This window comes from Perca fluviatilis, chromosome 1 (genome assembly GCF_010015445.1).
Source record: "Perca fluviatilis chromosome 1, GENO_Pfluv_1.0, whole genome shotgun sequence".
NCBI classification, from domain to species: domain Eukaryota; kingdom Metazoa; phylum Chordata; class Actinopteri; order Perciformes; family Percidae; genus Perca; species Perca fluviatilis.
The window spans coordinates 12,804,508-12,832,356 of NC_053112.1; the positions used below are offsets into that span (position 1 = coordinate 12,804,508).

The 27,849-nt window shown below is 40.0% G+C and overlaps 1 protein-coding gene across 1 annotated transcript; it reads right to left on the reverse strand.

Moving 5' to 3' along the window:
• LOC120561813 lies at positions 1 to 27,849 on the reverse strand. The gene is made up of 17 exons (XM_039805083.1): positions 27,823 to 27,849; positions 19,588 to 19,696; positions 19,353 to 19,468; positions 16,479 to 16,859; positions 15,843 to 15,902; positions 15,536 to 15,610; positions 14,199 to 14,347; positions 13,423 to 13,473; positions 13,169 to 13,219; positions 13,031 to 13,069; positions 8,705 to 8,899; positions 8,052 to 8,189; positions 6,954 to 7,050; positions 5,797 to 5,912; positions 4,692 to 4,865; positions 3,731 to 3,820; positions 1 to 3,560 (listed from the first exon to the last, which is right to left on the reverse strand). Exons 2-17 carry the CDS (start codon positions 19,692 to 19,694, stop codon positions 3,441 to 3,443), a joined length of 1,959 nt encoding a protein of 652 aa, XP_039661017.1. The 5' UTR covers positions 19,695 to 19,696; positions 27,823 to 27,849; the 3' UTR covers positions 1 to 3,440.

Below are 27,849 nucleotides of genomic sequence, written 5' to 3' on the forward strand. Positions count from 1 at the left end.
TACATAACAATATTTTATTGAATAAATCCAACATTCAGTTGGGCTTACAAATAGGCATTGGTAGTCAAATACTCTGGAGAACACCTCAGGCCAATTCTGACACATCAATCAGTTTAATTAAAAGAGAAAACAATTGGCAACAATGGTCATGTCTGAATGTATTGTTTAAGTTAGAGTACATACATTATCAGATGTGCGTGGAGAAGCTGAACCTGATTAACTGGGATGCATTTAACCATTGTCGTCAGCGTTGCTTGTACAGCTTCACACTAACAGGAATCTGAGAGAATTAAACTGCCTGTATTGTGTGTTCCAGAAAGAGCACGTATACACAAAGATACAGCTTCAGGACTGTACAGGCTGTTCATCAAATTTCTGAAATGAAAATGAAACGTGTCGCCTCTTTTAGGTAATACAAGTGAAAGAAACATAAGTGTTGTTTTTTTATTTTCTCCAAATCCATGAGACATTATACATTGTACTGTGTCCAATAACATATTTGACCCTAATCTGCATCTCAAAAGTCAATCAAGTTTGAATTCAATGTATGACATCAGTGGTTCTCAAACTTTTTCACGTCAAGGACCCCTAAACTGACACAAATTAGACCACGGACCCCCACCTGATAAGACTTTGTCCCAGGGTCCCCTACCTGATAGAATTTTTGCATTTAGATGTTTTACTACAGGACACGCAGCAGAAAGTGAATGAAATCCATGAGCAAAATAGTCATACAATCTGTCATTGTGTTACTTATGGATGAAATTATAGTGAAAATAGGGAAACACTTTACTTGAAGGTATCTACATAAGAGTGACATGTCACTGTTGTGTAGATACCTTCAAGTGAAAGTGTAACCGAAAATAGATCATTCTAGATTTTGTTGGGGACCCCCTGGAACCACTTCAAAGACCCCTGGGGGTCCCCGGACCCCAATATGAGAACCACTGGATTACATAAAAGCGCTTCCACCAAGAGGAGGTTCTAAAAGATTTATAAGCGCTCCTAATTTATGGTAACACATAATCAAGCATTAGAACTACATCAGTTCTTGTATTAACTACATGCTGCACTAAGATTAGAGAAGTATGTAGCCTGCAAACATTGTATCAAAATATAGAAATATATAATAAATAATTTGTGATACTGAATTTGTTAGGATCCAAATCACAATTGTCTGAAAACACAGAAAGCCTCCTCTGTCTCTCTTTTCCTTGTCCCATGTCCTTTAAGACTAGAACATATTTAAATGATGGACTTGACCTGGATTCACCTCTAGTGCACTTCATAATTAGATAATAATAATTATAATATTCTCTCCACCATCTCAACAAACGAATAGAATACATGAGAAATGACTGAATGACACAGACGTACACAGTTTGTCTGTTGTTTGGAATCCAAGCAGCTACTCATTCATCAAATTCACGTGTTATTAATTCATAACCCAGAATAGTCCCATTCTACAAATGAAAAAAACAAAAAACAAAAAAAACATTCTTTCTCATACAAAATCAAAGTGTTATGTACAAGGAAGTAGAAAGTCATGAAGTCAACATGACGTCTTTCAAAGAGGTTAGAAAAAGAGGTTTTCAAGTATTCAAGTACCGGTAATAAAAGAGTTCAAACTTGCTAAAAAGAGAAAACAAAAGAAACTTTACAAAGCTGCATATTTTATCTTTCGTTGGAATATCAAATCAAACACGGATTTAAAAAAAAAAAAACATTCACTGCTGCCCTCGGTATAATTTCTACCAATTGTTCAAAGGATGGTACATCCCATCAGTCATGACAAACAGTTGTTTCAATCATTTCAGATAGCAGGAAACTAACATGTATGACTGAAAACTTCCCAAACTAGATCCATGTATTGTAAAGATATTAAATATTGCAATTAATTATGTGGCCAAAAAATGGACATATCATAGCGACGTTTAAAAAAAACAAAAGAAAAACCTAATTAATGTCACTTTATCAAATGTGTTGAAACTTTGAGGTGCAAGCTCACAACCAGGGTCAGTAAGTTCATTTAACCCTTGTGTTGTCTTCCCATCGACCATGCAATTTTTTATTTATTTTTTTTTAAGTTTTTGTCACTTTTTTCAAAAAATTTCGTCACCTTTTTCCCGATGTTTTTGTCACTTTTTTTGGTTACTTTTTTTCCAATTTTTTTGTCACAAATTTTGGATGTTATTGTCGATGTTTTTGCTGATTTTTCTGCACTTTTTTAAATTTTTTTTTTACCTTTTTCTTGTTTTTTTTCCCAAACTTTTTTGTCACTTTTTCCCAACATTCTTTGATCATTTTTATATTTTTTTCAAACGCTATACAATTGAATAACACACCCAAATTCAATGAAAGTAGTGAACTGATCATTTATTTGAATTATAAAGAGTAATGGCTGGATGGAACAGTCCACGTTACGTTTTTTTTTTTTTTTTTTTTGACCATTTGGTTGAAAGAAACCCAAATTTCTGATATAGAAACTTTTTGAAAATGGGTCAAAATGGGTCAAACAGGAGGGTTAAAAATACTGTCTTTCCTTTTCATTTGTCAGAGTACCATGAAGAAAGGCGCTTAACACTCAACTGGTATAAAGTAATGTAACTTCAGTAAGGAGCTCCTGGGTAGGTTTGTGCGCTGCACTAATGCGAAGCAGAAAAAAACCTGATAAATAGTAATAATTAATACTAACAAAAAGTTAAAAATTATTCCGTGGCACTCTCACATAACTGAAAGCATAAAGTTTCCAAAACTATTATGCTCCCAAATGGTTTTACTAGATACTTTTTGGTTTTTAGAAACATATTTTACACTTCATTCTGTACATGTATTCAAAGCCAAGTGTGCACAAAAAACTCGATCTATGATTTCTGTCACTTTAACATTAAGCAATCCAAAACACGACACACAGGAGTGCCATTACTCAACGCTAAACATCTTTTCAGTAGCATCTGGTCCTGAACGCACCTCAGACCACAACGTTGAATTCAACTTAAATAGCACACATTGCAAATGTACTTTCTGATATGTTGGAATGAGCCGCCGCGGCCCGCTCAGTAAATAACGCGTCCCTTCACCGGCTCTACCTGGTGCAGAACGCCGCCGCATCAATATGAACAGGCACCAAGAGAAAGCAACACATTACTTCCATTCTATTTTACTGATGACTTTTAAAGAATGAAATGGCCTTGCTCCAAATTATATCAAGGATTTATTGACCCCCAGTGTGCCCTGGGCTGGGTTTTATCATCCCTCCCTGGCCATTTTATATATTTTTTTACCTTTATTCTATCCTCCGGTGTTTTTACGATCACTCTGTTGCTTGTATTTTATTCTATTGTCGTTGTATTGTTGTTTTTGTTTTGTTTATGTAACCTGAAGAAAATTGCTATATATATATATATATATATATATATATATATATATATAAAAATGAATTACAATGTGGAGGCGATCTGTCCGTGCACACGGAAGCGATAGAGGCACGTGTATTCAACATGTCCCCAGTTACTGAGGACACGCAGCTCCACAACTCGATACACCACGTCACTGGGTTTCTGCATAAAGGGGAATGTAAGAGAGTAGAGGAAATATAAAGATAAAAAAAAAAAACAGAAGTTGTCAGATTATTTTCATTTTCACAGTCAACAAATAACAGCAAGCGCTTACGCTAACCTCATACTTTTCATATAGAACAGGAAATAGTTCGGTCTTTATGTCAACTCACTGGCAGCTTGAATGTTTGCGTAGGCTCTCCATTTACATCGTAAGTGAATGTCCCCAGCAGTGTTCCTTCCTCTGTGTCATTTCTCATTCCCTAGGAAAGAGAAAGCAAAATCACAACCATCAGAGCGGTCAGCGTAGACGTTTCAGAATCAGAATTGGTAAGCTGCTCGGTGTGACTTTTGTTCTTGTTCCTGAGGTTTAATCACAGAGTGACAGGACTTGTGAAATGAAGGAAAATAAAGGATGACCAACAGACTTCCAATCAGAGTTATCATGACTACAACAAAAATCGGTCTCCGAAAACTTCTCAAATTACAAATTTTGGTAATACTTTACATGAAGGTATCTACATAAGAGTGACATGACACTGTCATGACACTTACTGACATAAGCGCTATGTCATAAACGTTTATGACTGTTTATAATGTTTATGACACATTCATGACAGTGTCATGTCACTCTTATGTAGATACCTTCAAGTGAAGTGTAACCCACATTTCTTTTAATAACTACTGTAAAATACAGCTCCATTAAGCAGGCTACAGGCTGTGTATTATGTAAGCTGATATCCAAAATTTCCCCACCTTTATTGGCCAATACTCGTAGCTTTTTTTCAAGTCTTTTTACAAATGACGCAAATGCCAAATAAGCACAGCTTTACCAAAATGTTCATGTTGAAGTAATTGTTTTTAAATAACTATGCCAAATCCACAATCATCCAAACTTTGTCAGCCGTCATAGCTGGACTGATAACAATGACTTTTTAAAGCTGCTATCATCTACTGGAAAAACTATTTCAACTTTTTATTGTTATCTGTCAATCAAACAGGGTTCAGGCAGTTTAGGTAAGTTTGGGTTTGCTAATAATGTTTTGTCTGAATATTCCAGAGCACAGAGACATGCAATCCAGCAAATCACTTTTTAAGCAACAGCGGCCATGGGCTGAGATGGGGAGCACTCACATAGACTTCAAAGTCTTTGGGGGAGGAGTCGATGCGGCCGGTGGGGGAGTTGTAGCGCGGCAGGTGGTCCAGTGTCACGTGAGTTATAGTGATGGGGTGAGACAGAGAGATGACAAGAGTCCCCTCGACACCGTGGAATGCCCAACATTTCCCTGGGAGCAGCACCGGGTAGCCCTGGGGGAGAAGGAGGGGTTATGGTGCGTTCTTTTTGTCCACCGAAGTCGTTTTACGAGTTGTTTTCCGGAGTTACGACCCGGAAGTTGCAAAAAGAACGCCCCCGAGGTCGTATTTACGACTCGTCAAGTCGTCTGAACTCAGAGGACCCCGAGCTCACTTTCAAAGATGGCTACGTCGTGCATCACACGTTAGTAAACATTGTGGTTATCTACAATTTTAAGCACTTTTGTCTTTGTTGTAACCAAATGAAGAAGTCGTACACATAGCGCTGTATACTGCTACCTATAGGCATGTCGCTACAGTCTTATTAGGAGTTAAGCACGCCTAATTAGTTATTTTGTAGCTTGTGCAGCTGAAATTGGCTAGAGACGGTGGTTGCTATATGACAACAATGGCTTTAAGCCGAGTCTTGAGCAGAAAGCAGAGCAGTAGCCTAACGTTAACGTTAATCAAAACGTAATTTTCATGTATCAAACTGTGAAATATATGTGTGTAATATGTCAATAACTGGGTGAATAGAATCCTAAATGTTATTAAAAATGTTACAAAAATCCATCTTTTCTCCGACTCGTAGTATTGTGTGACAAAAAGAATGCAACAACCCGCGGTTATTCGTTTTTCGACACGGATGTGACGTCACGCTCGAGCTACTAGTCGCGATTACAAGACAAAAAGAACGCACCATTAGTATCTGGACATGTGGTGAAAACTGTACAGTCATTGAGAGAGAGAGAGAGAGAGAGAGAGAGAGAGAGAGAGAAGAGCGGGGATCGAAGAGAAAAGACAGAAGGAGGGACAGAACGGTCTTCAGAAGATAGAAGAGAGAGAGGAAGGTAGTGGATGATAACTTGTTTTGGGGGAAATAGACAAGATTTGAGAAGAGTTAGAAGTTAGAAGAAAAGAAATAACAGAGAGAACTTAATAACACCTGAATAACAGTGCGTGGGCTTTCAGATGGGTACCACAGAGGGAATCCAAACAGGGTCACGCATGCTGAACGAATACGATAGGTCTCTGAACACCTGGTACTGATCACACTGGCACCTGCAAACATATACACACACACACACACACACACACACACACACACACACACACACACACACACACACACACATTGAAAAATAAAGAGTTTGAAGCAACTTTGTTGAATCTTTTTTAATTACATGAAAGTATGAATCTGTCATCTTTTATCCACAGTGAAACAATTAGACCCACCTGTAATCAAAAGCAATACCATTTTTGATTAAACTACTGTATTTTCCGGACTATAAGTCGCACTTTTTTTCCTACTTTGGCTGGTCCTGCGACTTATAGTCAGGTGCGACTTATATATCAAAATATATATAATTTAACATGTTTTTAAATGTTAATTCATACTGTAAACATTACCGTCTACAGCCGGCGGAGAGCTCTGTGCGCGTGACTACTAGAACGCTGCTCCTAAAGACAACTGAGAAAGAAAAGAGATAACAAACTGCAGGTAGTAAAATATGCAGCCGAAAACGGTAATCGAGCAGCAGAAAGAAAGTTTGAAATGAGGGAGAAACTTGTGAGGGACTGGCGAAAGGTGACTCTTACTGCAATGAAGAAAACAGAGAAAGCTAATCGGCTAACGTGGGCTGAAAGCAAGATGGCCAGAGCTGGAGGAAGGAGTCGGGAGGGGCTTGTCACGGTGCAGTTACGTCTCCACGCCTTTTAATACATCCATGCTCCACGCCCTGGTAGCTGGTTGTTCTGTGTGCTATTAGATAGTTCAATAACTGTTAATGTGTTACGTTAACATACCGGACACCTACCGTATTCAGCCGGTTGTTCTGTGTGCTATTGTGTAGTTGACAGATGAAAAAAAAATTCTAAATAAATGCGACTTATAGTCCGATGCGACTTATATATGTTTTTTTCCTCTTCGTGACGCATTTTTTGAGTGATGCGACTTATACTCCGGAGCGACTATAGTTATAGTATTAAAACTAAATGATATTGTGGAAGAAACCAATGAACAAATACATTAGTATTGCTTTTACTTGTCTTCCCAGCCATCATATTGATTTGGTAAATAAAGCCAAGTGAAAGTATCCCAACCTTGCGTCTCCAATGCAAAGTCGGCCATTTTGTCAGCCATGGGACGTCCACAGTCGGAGGAAGCTCCTTTGTCACCAAGCCTGATAGCATCCTGCTCCTGAGTCACATACAGTACAGACGGTTAAGTGTGTGCGGACCAAGTCATACACGTCAACATATGCCAAGATACAGACACGCACATAAAAATTCAGAAGTCTAATCAAAATCACCCACGACCCAAATCACGTCCTGTACAGTGAGTATGAGCTGATGCAGGTTACCAAACTGCAAGCTTAACAGGTATACATTCTCATTTGTGCCGCTTTCAATCAAATTAATGAATAATAAGAGGTAAGATGTGTGTGTATTGGCTGCAGTGATGTATGTGTGACTAATACTACTATATATATATATATACTACTATATATATATATATATATATATATATATATATATATATATATATATATATATATATACCCTTCACCATACCTAGAGATTGGCATGGGGTACTTTCCATAAAATCATCTCTCAATGCAAATCAAACCAGCTATTAGGCTAACTGAAATAAAACCATGCCAATCTCTAGGTATGGTGAAGGGTGTGTGATGACGTGTGGCTATTTTAATTCCAAAGGCCAAGGGAACTTTTATCAGGATGCATAGTATCCTGGATCTGTGAAATAACTGGCCTTTAAAAATAAAAATCTGCCTGCCTCGATGGGAATTTAACATAGGGGTGTACACTTGCTTATGCCCCCTGTATTTTAAGGAAGAACATTTATTTATTTACGATACATTATTCATTCACAAACAAAATTGGTGTCCTTAAAGGTTGGATTTTTCCTAATTTTTTTAATTAAGGCATTAAGATCAATTTCCAAAAGATGATTTTTTTATTCCTCTTTTTAGTCAGCTTTAGCATGGGTGTCCTCATTTTTGCACATGACTGTGTATATATATATATATATATATATATATATATTATATATATATATATATATATATATATATATATATATATATATGTGTGTGTGTGTGTGTGTGTGTGTGTGTGTGTGTGTTTTGGAGTCGTTAAGTGGTCTTGAAAATTGTCTTCAGTATCTATCCCTCCACTCACCTTGATGCGCTCAGTGAGCCACTTCTCCATGGCCTGTTGGAGCTCTGGGGTGAGATGGTTTTGGACGGGGGTGGTGCTGGTCTCAGGACAGGGGGCAGGAGGAGGCATCAGCTGGATGGACGACCACTCCTGGGACAGCTACAAGAACGTTTATTATAGCCACACAATCTTAAGGAAACAGGTTAGGTTGGAAGATAACATGAACAAAAGACAGGATTAATACATAGCTCTAGTCTTTCCTTACCAGGGTTTCCCCTACCATTATAAGGCTTAGGAGCAGCACCTAAGCTAAATGAATGCAAAATCAATGTGAGAATCAAAACGGTCTAAATTAATTTTCTCAGATCTAATGAATGTAATTGGTCGACTTCTTTAGTAATGTTTGTCTTTAAGCTTTCTGAGCGTTACTTATTTATTATCTGCTCTAGCGTTTCCATTGTTTTAGACACAGAAATAATAATAGCTCAAAATAATCTGAAATTGCATGTTTTTGATAAAAAAAATCCCCCCCAAAAAAATCTCATTTTCTTGAGAAAGGACCTCTAAACCCCCTGTCAAATATGTGCACCTAAGTCTTCCACAAACCTAGGGAAAACACCACTTACATAAATCTTGAGTCTATCAGTTGTGTACATCTCTAACAGTGCTGTTACCTTTGCATTCTGGGACTCTAAAGCTTGGATCCTGAGCCTGAGGCTGGCAGCGGCCGAGTGGCTGTCTGTCTGGTAATCCACCATTTGCCTGCCCAACCCATAAACCTCCTGCTCCAGACGCAGCCGACTCTCCGAGTCCACAACCTCCAGCTTGGCTTTCACATCCTGCATGTCCAGATGTAGTCTCTCCTTCATCTGAGAGAGAAAGATATGACAGGGCTTATGGTGAGATTGGAGGAAAAAAGTGTTGGGCAGTGTCGGGGAAGGTGAGTATCGTTCAAATCAGTCTAGAGGCTCCGTGCTGTGAGGCTTCTGGAGGCATTGTGGTTCTAATAAAACGTTACATAACTGATGGGACATTAACACTTGGTAGCCCGAATGTCGCTCTCATAAACACTCTCTCTCCCAGTCTAAATAAATGTTCATCTTAAATAATAACGCAGTTACCCATACATATGAATGGTTTTCTATCAAATTACATGGAGAGATATAGCTCAGACCATGAGCTATTGATAAATTAATTTATTAGATTTTATGTCGAGATCATTACCAAAATCAGATCCTTTCTTGTATTACCCGAAAACTAAAACAGATTTGCATTTCAAACGTTTAAAAAGGTACCAAAGTCCAGAATAGGGCTGCACGATATGAGGAAAATATCTAACTGTGATTATTTTGACTGATATTGCGATTGCAATATGATTCACGATATTGGAGGGAATGATCATTTTTATATCATTAATATGATTTTCATTTATAAATATTCAAATTAAAAGAAAGTAAAATGATTATAGTGTGATTTTTGTGAGGATACCAAACAAAGATCTTTTCTGTGTCAAACCATTCTTTTAATTCTGAATGGTTTGACACATATTTTGCTTTTAACAAAACTGCAATGAATACTGCACTAGTCCATATTGTGATTTCGATAAAATGGCGATTAATTGTGCCGCCCTATTCCAGAAAACTACTACTTCCAGCGAGTGAGTTACATGAAAGCTGCAAAATCATGCAGACAATCTGCCTGTATTCTCTGCAGTTCCCCTTCAACACCACTAGATGTTACTCTATAGCACAGCTGGGGTTTGACCCTTTTGTACGGTGGCCGACAGGGGCAAACTCCCTGCAACTTCAGAAAACACACGCAAATAGACAAAACACAAGCAAATTAAGAAAACAATTTCATTAATTTGACAGCACATTCAGCAAACGCGCTGCATATACACACAACACAACCAAATACATAAACGCCATGCAAATAAAAAACGATGCAAAAAGAAAAGCACCCCGAAAAAAGAAGCGATGCAAAAAGAAAAACAACTTCATTAATTTTGACAACACATGCGCAGCATTCAGCAAACGTGCTGCATATACACACAACACAACCAAATACACAAACAAATAAAAAACGATGCAAAAAGAAAAGCACACAAACCCCGAAAACAAATGCAACAAAAAAACGATGCATCCAGATTCCACAACGGAAGTTCTCCAGACCTCTAGAGGGAGCAGCTAAGTGGAACAGCTGGATTTTCGACCCCACGGGGAGAGAGCACTCTGCCTTTTTGTTAGTCGGGTATGGCTGCATAGTAAAAAGAGTACTCCTGTCTCATGCCCTCCTGTCCATAGACTGTATATTAAATTCATATTATTATTATTATTATTAATAACATAATATAATATATTAGTAACATACAGTCTATGCTCCCGTCTCATGCTCTCGGCGGGTGTGCGTTGCTGAACAGCTTTTCACTTTTCAAAATAAAAGCTTGCGTCTGGTCCGCTCTTCTTCCTTTGGTGTTTTGGATGTTTTTTAACTAAACAGTACGGCAATCATGCTAATGAATACAATAACCTTGGAGCAAGCAAAGCAGTTTTGTGTTTAGCCTATGTGCGGGTGGGATTTACTCAGTTTGATAAATCCCACGATAAATTGGCTGGATTATTAAACAGGCAGGGATTATAAATAGTCTGTTTTTTGTATTTCAAGAGCGAAATGCTCCACAATATGAATACAGATTGGTCACTTATTTTGTTGTATGATCACAATATTACACTTGAGGAGGCCTACACTTCAGTGATGCGCCTTCGGACCTGGAAATTAAACCCTCTCATGTAATATGGCTTAAACAAACCTCAACGTTAAACGCTGATGCAGTTTCAAATGTTTTATTACCACGAGTTTACAGACGTCTCTGCTGATTGAGTATCTCCTGTGACCTGAGCCGAGACACACCCACCAAACCAGAGAAAACATATCTCAAACATAGACTTAAAGGGATACTTCACCGATTTAGCATTCAGCTTTGTATCAGTAGAAACCCGATAGTATTTCTGAATGACCGTGCCTCCCTCCCTCATGTCCCCCTGAGACGAAAGAAGAAAAAATCTTCCGATGACGTAAAATGACGATTTTTGCGTCATTGGAAGATTTTTGGGCCAGAGGCAAAGGACTACAGCCAGTAGTAGGATCTACCCGCTTCTATGTTTTCAACACGCCCACAGGGGTTGGACTGCCGAGTCTGGCCGAGGTATTCCGAATAAACGACTGTCAGCCATCTTGAATCTTCGCTAAACAGGCTTTCGGTTTTCAGCAGAAAACATTTACAACAATTATCTGCATTCAAACTACCGGGACGTGTGTACCGACCGATACATCGGTACAGATCGGAGAATATGGAGGAAATGTTATTACAGACGCATAATACTCGGCACACTACGTGAGCTTCGCCTGCGAGACGGAGTAATAAGCTGTCGCATACCGCTAACCGGCTAGGGGACATCCTCATCGGCTAGGTGGAAAGCTACGGCTAGCTGTCCACCGTCCTCCAGCCATCCTGCTTGCAAGTGTCTGCTCATTAAACAACAAGCTGGACTACATCCTCCTTCAACAACAGTTAAGGAACCGGGACTATCCAGCTACCAGGCTGCTCCGCCCGGCCCGGAGGTGGGCTGTGTTAAAACGGACTGGTGTAGAAATAAAATCCAACTAGCTACCTGCTAACTGCTGGTGGAGCTTGTGACTGTTAAATGCCGACCGATATACATTCCACGCTTAATTCACGGCTGTGTTTATACTCTGTGTTTAGCTACACCAATGCTAGTATGCGTTAGCTGAACTTTACGGAATCCTGCTTGCAAGTGTCCGCTCATTTAAACCACAAACTGGACTACATCCAACTTCAACGCACACTCCCAACGTGAGTTCAGAGACTGCCCGTGTTTTGTTGTTGTGGAAACCTGCCTGAATAGTGTACCGGACTGTCCAGCTACCAGGCCTGCTAGCCCTCCGAGCTAGAGATGCTCTGTTGCCAGGTAAAAGAGGTGGGCGTGTGCTTAACACCGAGTGGTGCAGAAATGTGGTGATTTGTATCCATTTAACTGCTAACTGCTGGTGGAGTTTGTGACTGTTAAATGCCGACCGATCTACATTACACACTAATTCACGGCTGTGTTTATGCTCGGTGTTTACAGCCCACCAAGCGCTAATGCTAGTATGGGTTAGCTGAACTTTACGGAGCCTACTAAAGTGTGTTGTACTAAATGTAGCCTGTTTCGTATGTCGTTTTTATATAATGTTGTTTTTTTATATGTTAAATGTGTAACACCACTTGAGTCCACGATGAAACGTTGTTTCGTGTATATGGTTGAAATGACAATAAAACACGCGTTGAGTTGAGTTGAATGCCTCTGTCGGTCTGTCAAGCGGTAGGCGTGGCTTGGGAGTGGACTCAAAGCAACGAAGCAGGTGCATTCTGGGATTTGGTGTTTTTCATCCATATAAGACCAAAACACATTTTCTGGCTTTTCTCGGCCTAGAAGGCACCAATTTCAACTTTTTTTTCACATTTCTACTACATAAGTGACCCAATTTAAAGATATATTCAGCTTTCCAGCGGTGAAATATTCCTTTAATATTTACAGTCTATGATCTCACCGTTGCACACCGTTCTGAGATTGAACGTCTCTCTTGTGTTGTGTGTATTTGCATCGCGTTTGTGTATTTGGTTGTGTTGTGTGTATTTGCATCGCGTTTATGTATTTGGTTGCGTTGTGTGTATATGCAGCGCGTTTGCTGAATGCTGCGCATGTGTTGTCAAATTAATGAAGTTGTTTTCTTAATTTGCTTGTGTTCTGTCTATTTGCGTGTGTTTTCTGAAGTTGCAGGGCGTTTGCCCCTGTCGGCCACCGTATTTTTGTTACTCCCAGTCAGGCAGGACTTTTCACCATACACAGTTTGTTAACTACAAGAGGAAAGGAATGAGAGAAGACATGGAGCATAACATGGAAAGAAACAGGCAGTCTCAGAGAGCGAGTTTCCCTCACCTGAGAGAGAATGTGTTCCTGCTTCAGCTGCTGCTCCTCCTGCGACAAACACAGATACAAGTTACACTCCAAAAACAAAGTAAAGCTGGTGGAGCTACTACGTCACACTTTCGAATTTGCATACGATTGGTGTCTTACCAAAAGACGATGCATCTTTGCTTCTACAGCAGCAGACACAACGGCTGAATCCTAGAGGGAAAAAAGGACTCTTAATTCAATCAAGTTCACAAAAAAGACCCCACGTTTTCATGCCAACAACAGGGTTGGGGCTAGAAGGGGGGCACGGGCTGGCCCCCCTGTCCTTGAAAAATCCTAGATTCGCCCCTGGCCAACAACCCCCAAATAAATAGGTGTTTTTCATTTTAAATATTTGCAAAAGATCAGTTTCTCACCAAAAATTGTTCTATCCTCGCATCTACAGCAGCAGACACGACGGCTGGATCCTAGAGGGAGAAAATTAATTTTCAACAATCGAGGTAACAAAAAGACCCCAATTTTTCATGCCATCAACACCTAAATAAATATGTTTTTTCACAATGAACTCCATGTAAGAAACTTTTTAGTTATTTATGATTTTTTGCCCTATTGTAGTTGTCCTTTTATATTCTGACAGTATACTTTCAGTATATATACCAAATTGGGGTCATAACAGTTCCTTGTGCATTTGTGAGCTTTTAAATCTTTTAAAAGATTGCTTAAGGTTCCTAGGCCTCTTTTGACCTCCTAAAGGAGTGGCCAACAAGTCTGACACTTGTAACCAATAATTCAGTAACCAAAAATTACTGAATTATTTTAGTCTTTTAGTTTAGCACAATCTTACAGTTTTACTCTTTCAATTATGTCCTTATATTACATTTGTGTGCCAGGAAATACATACTACATTGTTCATGTACAGCCCTGCAAAATGTAAATTAAGAAATGGACACATTACACAACAGGAAATAATTCTGAGGATCTGAATTCCTTAGTAGCTAAGTTAAAGTTATTTGAAGAGGCTGGGAAACATTTGCAATTACCAAAGTTATCAATCAATCAATATCCACCACCCACTCATCCAATGCCAATCAATTTCAATTACACGCACACACACACGCACACACACACACACACACACACACACACACACACACACACACACACACAGTGAGAAGAAGGTTATCTGTCCTACCACCACGGGTGTAGAATGTATGATATTGGATTGAGGAGGAGGAGCGGCAGGAGAAACAGGTTGACTCTTGGGTTTAGTTTGTGACAGGGTCTTTGTGACAGCCATGCGGGAGATGTAGGAGGTCAACAAAGGAAGGAGGAACCAAATACCTGGAGAAAATAGGAGGAATGGTGCCTTAAGAACAGCACTTGGAAATAGAGACATGAAAAAAAAGTAAACATCATCTGACTCCATGAACCTTCTAGGATCACAGTCCCTGAAATTTATAATGACTCACATTTACTGTGACTCATTCAATCACACTGAGCAGGGGATGTGTGAGGGGAAACAAATCGACTCACAGCAGTGCTGCTGTGCAAGTCAAACACACATAACCTGCAATCTCTGCTAACCAATTACCTGGGGGAAAACCCTGAGTACTACAAATGTAAGATGTATTAAGGAAAGTAGGTCCTGTAGAAATTACATCATGGTGACATAAAAAGGCATGTACTTCTTTTTTTTTTTTAAATATATAAAAATATACAGAGCAATCGTCAAAACATAAGAAAACTTAAGATTTCTTTTAATTCTTTTAATTTGTGAGCATTAGGGGTGTAAGAAAAAAATCGATACACTTGAGTATCGCGATATTTTATTTTGCAATACTGTATCGATTTTCAAAAAGGCAATATCGTTTTTTGTTTCTTTTAAACGTTCAAAAATATTCATGTAAGACAGTGGTTCACGTTTATGTTGTGTTCAAACCCCCTACCGCTATGCTAACTAGTGTCCTCGCCTAACAGTGCCTAGCAGGGCCTGACTTTTTGCTAGAAGCTAACAATGTAGCTATGGCTGACTTTGGACTACTTTAGCATATCAAAATTAGCTCACTAAGAACCTGTGAACCACAGACAGTTTGATTTTCTATGTACTGAATTGTTTACCTAAAGTAAACTTCTTTGACTTTTATGAACATCATGTCTTTTTTTAAATATTAGTTTTTCTAAAATTATACTTAAAAAAAAAAACTAATATATCGTGATACGTATCGTATCGCCAGATTCTTGCCAATACACAGCCCTAGTGAGCATCACATCAAACATAGTGTAATCAATGCGTTTTTCCTAAGTGATCTTAAAAAAATAAAACTTATTTTTACCTTTAAATAACTTTTTTAAAATGTATTTTTATTGTCTCATTCAGGAAACATGGAAAGCTACACTTCAACGTTTAAGGCACAGCACCATAGCTAAACACTATGTCCCAGGGGATGATGAGGTGTCTCCGAGTTGTGATTCAAAAATTTGCCAGATGACATGCAAAACCTGAATCTGTTAAATGTTTAAGCCACTTACATAAAAGTACGATGAGGAGGAGGAGGAGAAACAGACCACAAGCCTTCTTCATGCGACCGCTGACTGAAGTATTAGCTGCAGGGACACGAAAAAAAAAAAGTTGGTTTACAGGGATTTCCAAATCACAAGCAGCGATTGTGAAAACACAAACCTACTGGCATGTGAAAGCAGTATGTATGCGGACACTGTGCAAATCCACTTAACAATGCTAGAAAAACAAGCATAAGAATGTACATACTAAACACGTGTTCATACATGTGCAAAAGTACAGTCAAGACTAACTGAAACACATACAGCAAAACCATACCTAAAGCTGTCAGATGCATTATTTTTGACTGTAATGCAGCGGCCATCAATGAGACGGAGTCTGCACAAAACAAAGGAAACAGTGAGATTATTATATAGACATTCAGAGCAGTGGCGGGCGCCAGAGATTTCCTTTTGGGGTTGCTCGACGTTTCAGTGAGGGTGCTCTGAAATTTTGACTTTCCCTTGACCTACATAGCCTACACACGCGCGCGCAGATACGCACCCACCTCCGCTAAGTGGGAGGCTACTGAGCGAGCGAACGAGAGGGAGAGAGAGATATTGATTTATGTTTGGCCCACTGGCCAAATACAATCACTTGTGTTGGCTTTATGTTTTTCTTCTCAAAATAATCTTCTAAAATAGTTTGTTTTATTAATGTATCTATTCATTTTTCAATATATAAATGTCAGTGTTCACACATTAATGAAATTTTTTTTTTTTTTTATAAACCACAGCAATTTCTTGGGGGTGCTAAGGGAATCCTAGGGGTAGCTACAGCACCCCCAAGCCCCTCTCTGGCTCCGCCTATGGTACACACACACACACACACACACACACACACACACACACACACACACACACACACACACACACACACACACACACACACACACACACACACACAAGTTCTCACCCATTAGACCAAAGAAGGCACGTCTGACTCTGTATCCAATACTGGGAGCCCCACTATTACTGCTGATTCTACTGTCACTGCTGCTGGCGGTGGCGGCTGTGGGCTTCCTGTGAGGGCCCTCAGAGGAGGAGTACCCTGAGCTGTCCACAGCGCTCTGACTCAGCTCCTTGTGGTTGGGTTGGAGGTGTAACCCTGGCCTGCTGGAGCTGCAGAGCCCAGCGTAGGGGCTCTTCTCTGGAGGTACCGAGGGGCAGCATGGGGGTGTCTGGCTCCGGGTTGATGATGGGGTCAGGGGTGGCCGAGGGGTAGGTGTGGTGGAGATGTTGGGCACCGCCCTCGTGATCGGCTGGGTCTGGCTGCTCAAGGAAGAAAAACTGGGGCCTGAGAGGCAGAAGAGAGACAAAAACAGTCAGCAACAGTCAGCTGTGAATAATTAGATGATAAATAATCACTTGTTTTCTTATGCAAAATGTTGCAGGACTACTTTTCCAAAAAAAAAAAAAAGATGGATATTTTATCATGTATTCAGTTTTATGGTGTATCATTTATGGACTAATTAAACCTATGAAAAGGGGCTGCAGCAAATGCTATTTGTAAATGAATGATACCATTTGATTTAATCATTTCTTTCAGACTTCCCTCGAACCCAGTTTTTTGTTTTTTTTCTTGTTTTTTACTTGACAATTTTGCCTCATCAGGCCTCTAAAAATGATTACAAGAAAATCCCTCGTTAGTTGAACTGGTGCCACTGGGTGGAAATATGCAGCCAGTGACGAGGAGTGGCAAGCAGGACGTGCTTTGTTATAAGGGATCAAAAACTGTTTTTGAACCACTTCTTAAATCTACAGTGCCTTGCGAAAGTATTCGGCCCCCTTGAACTTTTCGACCTTTTGCCACATTTCAGGCCTCAAACATAAAGATATAAAACTGTAATTTTTTGTGAAGAATCAACAACAAGTGGGACACAATCATGAAGTGGAACGAAATTTATTGGATATTTCAAACCTTTTAAACAAATAAAAAACTGAAATATTGGGCGTGCAAAATTATTCAGCCCCCTTAAGTTAATACTTTGTAGCGCCACCTTTGCTGCGATTACAGCTGTAAAGTCGCTTAGGGTATGTCTCTATCAGTTTTGCACATCGAGAGACTGACATTTTTGCCCATTCCTCCTTGCAAAACAGCTCGAGCTCAGTGAGGTTGGATGGAGAGCGTTTGTGAACAGCAGTTTTCAGTTCTTTCCACAGATTCTCGATTGGATTCAGGTCTGGACTTTGACTTGGCCATTCTAACACCTGGATATGTTTATTTGTGAACCATTCCATTGTAGATTTTGCTTTATGTTTTGGATCATTGTCTTGTTGGAAGACAAATCTCCGTCCCAGTCTCAGGTCTTTTGCAGACTCCATCAGGTTTTCTTCCAGAATGGTCCTGTTTTTGGCTCCATCCATCTTCCCATCAATTTTAACCATCTTCCCTGTCCCTGCTGAAGAAAAGCAGGCCCAAACCATGATGCTGCCACCACCATGTTTGACAGTGGGGATGGTGTGTTCAGGGTGATGAGCTGTGTTGCTTTTACGCCAAACATAACGTTTGCATTGTTGCCAAAAAGTTCGATTTTGGTTTCATCTGACCATAGCACCTTCTTCCACATGTTTGGTGTGTCTCCCAGGTGGCTTTTGGCAAACTTTAAAACGACACTTTTATGGATATCTTTAAGAAATGGCTTTCTTCTTGCCACTCTTCCATAAAAGGCCAGATTTGTGCAGTATACGACTGATTGTTGTCCTATGGACAGAGTCTCCCACCTCAGCTGTAGATCTCTGCAGTTCATCCTGAGTGATCATGGGCCTCTTGGCTGCATCTCTGATCAGTCTTCTCATTGTATGAGCTGAAAGTTTAGAGGGACGGCCGGGTCTTCGTAGATTTGTAGTGGTCTGATACTCCTTCCATTTCAATATTATCGCTTGCACAGTGCTCCTTGGGATGTTTAAAGCTTGGGAAATCTTTTTGTATCCAAATCCGGCTTTAAACTTCTCCACAACAGTATCTCGGACCTGCCTGGTGTGTTCCTTGTTCTTCATGATGCTCTCTGCGCTTTACACGGACCTCTGAGACTATCACAGAGCAGGTGCATTTATACGGAGACTTGATTACACACAGCTGGATTCTATTTATCATCATTAGTCATTTAGGTCAACATTGGATCATTCAGAGATCCTCACTGAACTTCTGGAGAGAGTTTGCTGCACTGAAAGTAAAGGGGCTGAATAATTTTGCACGCCCACTTTTTCAGTTTTTTATTTGTTAAAAAAGTTTGAAATAGCCAATGAATTTCGTTCCACTTCATAATTGGGACCCACTTGTTGTTGATTCTTCACAAAAAATTACAGTTTTATATCTTTATGTTTGAGGCCTGAAATGTGGCAAAAGGTCGAAATGTTCAAGGGGGCCGAATACTTTCGCAAGGCACTGTATAACATGTCGGAAAATAACAATTCAAAATGCATATTATTACATTATAGTTTTACCCTGCCCATTGTGATATCATCACAGTACTTGTTTTGTCCAACCAACACTTCAATACTCAATATTACTTAATTGACACTGGTATAACCCAGTAAAAAGCAGCAAATCCTCACGTTTGAGATGCTGGAACCAGTTAGCGTTTAGCATTTTTGCTTATTACATGACGATCAAAGCATATGTCGATTCATCAACTGCAATTAATCAACTAACTGTTTCAGCGCTGCTCTGAAATGTCTCTGAAACAAATGTCCCCCAATCCGGTTTCATTCATGCTGTTATTATGACTTTTGTATTGACAGGATACTATGTCATTATTCTTGCACCGATAGGATGTATTGTTTTTACCGTCATACTGGCCTGCAGCGATGGGCGGCTCGGGGCTGGCAGAACTCGCATTGCTATTGGTTCTAGTGGGGGTACGGGAGCCGGCTTTGCGGGTCCCCGCCTTCTTCTTGAAAACCCTGAAGATAGTAAACAAACACATTAGCTGCTGACTATAATCCAAGCTACACACACAAACACACACACACACACACACACAAACACACACACACACACACACACACACAGAGTTACATACTTGACAGGGTTTTCGCGGTAAGATATGTTTGTCACGCTACTCGAATCCGATTCTTCGTCTGAATTATAGTAGCCGCCGGACACCAGGCGAGAACTCCTACGGGACATGACTGAAAGACACAGAGAGAAACATAATAAGACATGATTTACATGATAAAAAAAAAAGCCTCTGATAAAAGGGAGAAACCCTGAATGGTGCCATTCAACCCATCAGCATGCTAGGTAGTAGTAGCAGTAAATAATAACAGTACATGATGTGGTCAGAGTGGTAGATGCAGCAGCTAATGCTGCTACTGAATGAATCAGTCACAAAATCAGCACAATTAGGCTAGTAGAAGTGTTGAAGTAGCAGCCGCTAGCAGCAACAGTGGTTACCGTACCACTGTGTGGTAGTTCTCACTGTTAACAGTTGTCACAGCAGGTACATTTGATTTCTTTTGTAAATATGCGTGTTATGTTTATAAAAAAAAAAGCAGCAGTCAGAGCAGCAGTTATAGTAGCAGTGGTAATAGTAGTTGAAAGTGGTTAAGTAAAAGATGCAGTAGCAGTAGTTAGGGTTGGGTATTGTTTTTTTTTTTTTCAATACCGGTGCTAAAGCGATACTTTTAAAACGGTGCTGGTGCCTGAACCGATACTTTTTAATAAAGTAAAAAAAAAAAGAAGAAAAAAAGAAGGGTACTAAACAACAGTTGGCGACATTAAAGAACGGCTTGTTTATTGCTAAGGCCATATGGTCAAAATTAAAGATTTAATAATAATGTAACTAACAATAACTTATTTCACCAGTAAATTGCTGTTGAACGACAAAAACAACCACCAGATGGGAAAAGGGTATTTTACAATAACTTTGAATGCACCATAACGCTACCTGTTTTAAGTGAATGCACCGTCTGTGTTGTTTAATTCCGACAATGGCAGCTGCTGCTAGCTAAAGGTAGGCTAACGTTACCTGCTGTCGAGTGTAGTGTAAAGTCAGGCACCAAAATTTTCGTTCTTATTCAGTCTTGTTACTACCGTTTACGTCGGCACCGGTGCCCTATTGGCACCGCGTTTCGGTACCCAACCCTAGCAGTAGTAGTGGTACTGTAGCAGTTGATGTTGTAGTGGTAGTACTAATACTAGCAGAAAGTCTCTGACAGAAGCTCTATTGGTTAATCTGGGCAGTCTGTAATCCAACTAATCTACAGGAGTCCTCCTGCTGCTCAAACACTCACTCCGATTCACAGAGCATATATAAAACACCAACACACTCAGATACAAATGCATTTGAACACACAAGCCTAAAGAACATACACTGATAGTACGAAGCAATACCGCACTGTAGAGAGACAAAAAAACACACACACAAATGCAGCATACCTCAACGGACCCACCATACTTGGGTATAGGGAGGAAAGATCTCGGAAAATATTACAGTTGAACAGCGGGTGATGTAGAGGACGAGAGCAAAGACAACCTGAATTCAGCTGCATTACGCTGTGATGTTTGTTAGAAAGTATCCGGTCGCGTTATCTTTCAGAAATGCTGCCATCACAGTAGTTATGTAACAGGCATCTTAAGAAGAGCAATCCGATTGGTCAGTGTGTTGCTACTGTGCAGATGATTAGCATAAACCACAGCTCACCAGCTTTACTTCTTGCTGTGCCAACTCTTGTAGGAAGCAAACTTTCTTCAATTAATTTGAAGAGCACAGAAAAGCCAAAGATGGATCTGCTTAAAACATCATTATTTTCCGAAAATTAATATTACTAATCCAAATTACTATCAAATATGAGACTACATTACTCTTGCGGTATTATTACTGTAAGGTGCATTGCCAGAATCATTGCGCTGTTGTACCTACAATTACAGTAAAAAAGTGGCGGCTGGCCTTTTGTATGTAATTGCCAATATCCATTCATTCCCCACCAAAAATGCAGCAGACAACAGCCTGAAAACAACAGGTACTTGCATGTATTGTTATTATGGAAAAGACGAAAAAGTGTATGGTTGTAATATCTGAATTCAACCCTTCCATCTTTAGAGTATATTTCAAGAGTGCTGTAAGAAGAGGGCCCAAGTATTGATTCCTTCATTGGCATTCGCTCAGTCTACATAACTAGCTCCAGAGATGCTGCTCCGTTGTTTCCCCTTATGTCTGAACTGGAGGTGGGCAGAAATAGTGAGAACATAGAGGAGAATTTGAATTTCATAATGTAGTTTGCAACACAACCCAATGTCGTAGGGTGAATATCATAACATCAGATAACCCAGACACAGACCTCATCATCTGGAAGAATGAAATTAAATTTGTACATCAGCATTTTATGCAACTTCGGTTGCAAGACATACTGGCCAATACAAGTGAGAGGTTAGAAAGTAGCCGGATTTTGAAAGTGATGAATGTTAATCTATCCCCTCCACTGGACGTTATGCAACTTGATGACAACCATGTCTGCTCAAGTTTCCGTACTGTCAGAAAATGTACTAACCTGCTTTGTAATCCGGTCTTTACAGTATATCCTGCCTCCTCTACATTAAATGAGACTGGTGGTCTCAGAAAAACTAACCTGGTCACAGTTTGAATTAGCCTTCTGATATTATGAGCAGGGGGACAGGATGACTGCAGAGCAGTTGCTACCTAATGCTACTGAAACGAGCGGCAGAAGATGACAGAAAGGGAAGCTGTGGCTTTTTGTACCCAACAGATAGAGACAGGAAGTCAGTGTGAAAGCACACACACGCACGCACACACACATAAGCCTCCACTCCCCTAAAAAAGGGCGTTAAGGCTTAAATTAGCTTATCTTGATCAGTGGATACACTCGTGCCCAACTCTCTGATGTTTTTCCACTAACGCCTTCCGCACACGCTCAACATTATTACAGTGATCGTCCACGTCATTTTTTTTCCTTTTCATTTCAACTTCCTCCACTGGTTCTGTGTGCATGTGATTGTTTAACAGAGTAAATGAGGAGGATTTGGGGGTCTTACATAAATGTATGTTGACAGACTAATAAAAGCAGAGAGGTCAGAACATCAGCAAACAGCATCACTGCTGTAAACAGACAATAACAGCAACGTGACACGTGACGTGACTACGCCTAACAGTAGTCCATTACTGTGGTTGCCCCTGGCAGCAAACAGATCTTCTCTGTTTACTCTAAATAAGGACAACACACCGTCATACAGGAACTGGTTTCTCTGCAGCAGCTGCAAACAATCCATAAGTGAAGTCTTATTTTCAAAAAAAAAAAAAAAACACAAAAAAAAATTTGATTTGATTTCACCCTGCAGCTCAGGCTGGAAACCTGTACATATTACACTACTATGGGGACTGCATGGGGACTATATATCTGCTGTGGGACTACAGATGCAAATTAGCCTAAGGCTAACTCTGGTGCAATGCATTAAATGATTACATTTGTTTAAATTGCACACTGTCCCTTACAAATAAAATTGAAATTTGTAAATTTGTCTATATTACTACATTACAACCGTTACAGTACCGTTACAGTACTGTAACAGTACCGTTACAAATTTGCGGGAACCAATCACAAACTGGCTTATCCACCTGGCACGCTATTGGCAGGTTCAACACGGTGACAATACAGAAGCGACAAAGCAGCTTCTTGTTTACATTCAACATGGCGGCCACCGAAGCGCAGCAACCCGTTGATGCCGCCGTCGCTGCTACGTCACCCGGATCGTTGGTCTGATTGGTTGAAGGACTATCCAATTGCGTACAGAGTCATTTGAACTATGCCAGTAGATCAGTCCCTCCAGAAAAACGTGATTATGCAATCGCATAATTCAATGCATAATCAGCATTGGGGGCCGCATTTTTTCAAATACGCCGCACTTTCGCCGCATAAATTGCTGATTTCCGCGCAAAATATGCGGGGCTTGCATGATTTCATAATCCCCGTATTTTCGTTGCAAACAAAGTCACATATATCTTAGCAGAAAGTTGAAAAATTTTGCGTTTACTTCACACAAGAGCAGCCATTTTTCCCTGTTACCATGGGAACGTTATGAAGTGACGTAATTACGCGACGTGAACATCATCGAAAAAAGCAGGGTGTTGGGGAAATCACTTTTTTTCCTCTTTTTCATCAAAACGCAGTTTTTTTCCCGCAATTTTTGCAAGTTCATCGCATAAAATTGCATAAATATCCCACATATTCCATCGCATAAAAAAAAAAAAAAAAGTGCTGCATAATCAAGGATTTTTGTCCGCAACAATCACAAAAAAACTCCGCATTTTTCTGGAAGGACTGGTTGATCACGCCTATTGTGCAGTAGAAAATACAGAGCAGACTCCCCAGACTAATGTTCAATCGTAAAAGATTGAGCTTGGTCTGGTGATAGCCAGACTAGCCCATTACACCACGTATCTCTTCACTTAAGAAATGTTTTCTTTTGTCATATTTTGTCCCACAGCAAAATGTTCATCAGTTCAACTTTACAGGGACAAAAATACCGTATTGGAACAGTGATAAAAATGTGTTAAAGGCAACTCTCCCTCTCATGTCTATCCAGCTATCAGGCAGTTTATGTTAATGTGAGTTCTTGCATTTTAATTTTACATATCTGCATAAGACTTTCCACTGAAGGCAAAAATAAATTCCTTTATCAAAGACACTGCCAGCAGTCCATACATGAAAGATGTCTCTGACAACTATCTAACTCTATTTAATTTCATTTTCCTTTAGCGTGTTTGATTAAACCAGGATTAAAAAAAAAAAAAGAGGACGTTGCTACTGGACTGTGAAGAGTGAGATATATCCCACGCAAACCTCAGATGTCAAAGATAGTATTTCATAAAAACTGATAACAAAATGTGTTATCTTTTCAATGGCAACAGCCATAAACACAAAACAGACAAACGGCAGCAAATGTCACAAATATTTGGACTCCACAGCAACAACAGCCTGTGTCTGTACTGAGCAAACAAACACCTCTTTCACCCAATTAGCATGTCTTTCTTTAGGGCACGCCAAGAGGCTTTAGCTAAGAGTGTGGAGAAAGGAGCGCTTTGTACGATAATTCCCTCAAATCCTCACTTCCACTTGAAATAGCATCTCAGTGCAGCCCTCGCTCAGCACTTTTCCCCTTCCTGAACATACCAACCCCCCTCCTTATTAAAGCAGACACCTCAGCACAAAGCCACACCTCCTCTTTTTCTTACCCACCCCACTCATTCTGTCATTTCGTCTCCTCATCCTTGACCAGTTTTCCCACTAAAATACTGAAGAAATATTTGATTCCGTCCTCGTTCTTCTGTAGCCTTGCCCTCTTTGTAGCTAATTATCATATCCCATTCCCCTTGATCTCAAAACTACATTATATTTTACAATTGCCCATTCATACTCTATTTTTATCCTGGAATGGGTTGGACATATTTAAAGATGTCAAAAGCCTTGTTTTCCCACTAAAGGACTGGAAAAGATTTTTTTTTTTTTTCATTTCTTTTTAACCTTGGACACTCATTGCAATGCACTGCTCTATGTGCACATAAGCTATGCTTCCTCCAGGTGTACGTGAGTGGTCTGTAAAGTCACGAATAGACAAATCTCAGTGGGACCATCCCCTTATAGACATAGTGAAACCTGTTTCAGTTCCTGTGGGACTTATGTGCAGAAATACACAAAAGGTGCGGTTCTTCCAATCTTCTAATCACTTGCAGTGATTATTTTGGAAGATTTAACCTACCTTAATCGTGGAGAAGGAGAGCAGAAGATACGCATTTCACATCTGGCAGGCACTTACAGTAAGACTAGGGCTTTCCCCTGTCATTATAAGGGTTAGGTCGCAGCACCCAAGCCATTTTAGGCAGGACCTAAGCCAAAACGAAAGTAACTAAAAGATCTAATCTCTAATCTAATCTCTCAGATCTAATGACTGTAGTCGGTCCCCATCGGACTTCTTTAGCAAGTTTAGTTTTTAAACCTCTTCTTGAGTGCTTTTTATTTAATATCTGCTCAAGCTTTTTCAACCTTTTAGGCACAGATATGGGAATAACAATGCTGCAAAATGATGTGAAAAAAATGGACGCAAAACTGCCAAAAAAAGAAACACAACACGCCTACAAAGAGACGCAAAAATCCACAAGGAAATGTGGTATGGGCAAATTGCTTTTTTTTCACAAACCGAGGGAAAATAAATGAAGAGAAATGTATCCAAATGAAAAACTCTGCATTCCAGGTATTGTTAGCGCTCTGCCCACAGGAGGTGAATTAGAAGCAAAACTGTCTCCTGAACACCAGTGAGCTGCCTCAGTCAACCCTTTGCTATCTTACATCCCCTTACCGGAAATGAATTGAACTTTTGGGAGTATGAGCATTGCTTAATGCAGGTTGGACCCACACCCCACCGTGATTCAACAGCAGTGTAAAAAAACCGACCAAAACACCTTATACCCACATACAAACACACATGTACAAGCATGTGTGAGTCCAGTAAGCCCCAGCAAGGCATCTATACTGCAGGGTCAAAATCTGAGGCATGCAGAGATCGGGATGTAGTGGTGGTGTTTGCTCAGGGCTGGGCAGGGCGGGGCCCTGTAACTGGTCCAGTATCCTGACCACTGACACAGGCCCCAGACAAAGAAGGAAAAATGACAAGAGCAGACTGGGACAGAGGCAATGGGGCAGCAAAACAAAGACGAAAGAATGAATGGTGGACAAATGGATAAAATGACAAAAGGGGGCAAAGGTGAAACAGGGGATCGTGTGTGAGAAATGTTTGTTTGAATTCACAAGAGGGAACATGTGAAAAACACTCTTGCGGGTTTAATAACCAGCAATAGAGTTAAGAGTTTTCTAATGAGTGGAAAAATGCAGGAACACATTAGAGAAAAAGCACAGGAATGAGAAGCTGAGGGAAGAAAGAAAGTAAATACAGTGGGAAGGAGAGGGCAAAGAAAGGAATGCAGATTAGTAGCCCCCATCAGTACAAAACTGGCAAACGGTTTAATACTGTGGCTAACTTTAGGACAGTGCCAGTGAAATATGACTCAGCCATACAGATCAGATGAGTCATCGGTGTGGACTGGATCAAGACAAATTACCCCAAGCTCTTTGTAAAGTAAAGAGGGGAAAAGACAAAAACTACAGTCTAGTGTATTAGCTAGCTAGCTGAGTAGCTACCCAGTAAGGTCTGTTTATATCAATGTGAACCAGATGCTTACATTACATTCTCTCTCTCTCTCTCTCTTTTCCATGCTACAGATGTAGAGTTACTGCTGCCTGAGGATCAAAATGTCCTCTATTCCTCCTAAAAACTCATTTTATCTTTCAGCCTTCATCCACATTGTGTAATGTGCTGTTGCATCTGTAATTTTGTTTATGCAGTATCTTTGTTTTAGTGCTATAAACGAGTTCATAAATATGGATAAAACGGTTCTAATCATTTTTCCAAAGGTTTTTCGGCACAATATGAAACTTATAATTAGGCTAACTTAAGTATAGAGTAGGTATGTATTAAACTCCTTATTCCTTTCAGATATCATTTTTTGAGATATTTTAACTGTTTATTTAACAGAAAAACATATTTGAACATCTCTAATAATAGATTAAAATACTATTTACATATTTTAAGAAGTTACAACCTTTCAGAAATTTCACAAATGCCCCTTGTGGTTAACAGTAACGTTACATGACAGTTGTAACATGACAGTAGTCCCTGTTGTGTCATCCATCACCGCAGCGAGTAGCTAACGCACGTTAACGTAACGGTAGTCCATCACCGCAGCAGGTAGCTAAGCCGGGTAACGTTAGTCACTCAACTGACAAAAGCCCATAGAGCTCTATGGCAAAAGCGATATATAAAGAGACAAAAGCATCACCCAGAAGCAGCGCATGTGCACATTTGGACACGAAAACTAGTTGGCGTTAATTGTTTAAATATTAACAGCAAAATTACCAGGCGAATACAACATGTGACATGAGTCGGGCTACTGTTTCTGTAGTCTGTGAGTGTCCTTAACTTACCTCGCTATGTAGCTAGGTCTGTCACGGGTAAACAACAACACCACGCGTCCACGCCAACCAACAGTCAAGCGGGGGTGACTGTCAAATTCTCTGTCAGGAAATGATAATCCTCGCGACCACCCAAGCTCCGCTTAAAGAAACATCTCCACTCTGTTCAACTCCGAGAATGTCCCAAAACAGCAACCTAAGTATTAATAGATTTTCGATAAGTAATAAGTGTGGTGATGGATGGCATGACTGTGGGCTGAGGCAGTGAGACTTACCGACGCTTTTGACAGCTCGGAGGTTTT

Excerpts from the sequence above, each read along its gene's own strand:
- LOC120561813 (XM_039805083.1), bottom strand. The coding sequence starts at position 19,694 with ATGTCCCGTAGGAGTTCTCGCCTGGTGTCCGGCGGCTACTATAATTCA. Across the intron at positions 19,469-19,587 it reads TACCGCGAAAACCCTGTCAA|GGTTTTCAAGAAGAAGGCGG; the intron begins GTATGTAACTCT and ends TACTATCTTCAG. Across the intron at positions 13,220-13,422 it reads CGAGGATAGAACAATTTTTG|GATTCAGCCGTTGTGTCTGC; the intron begins GTGAGAAACTGA and ends TTTTCCCTCTAG.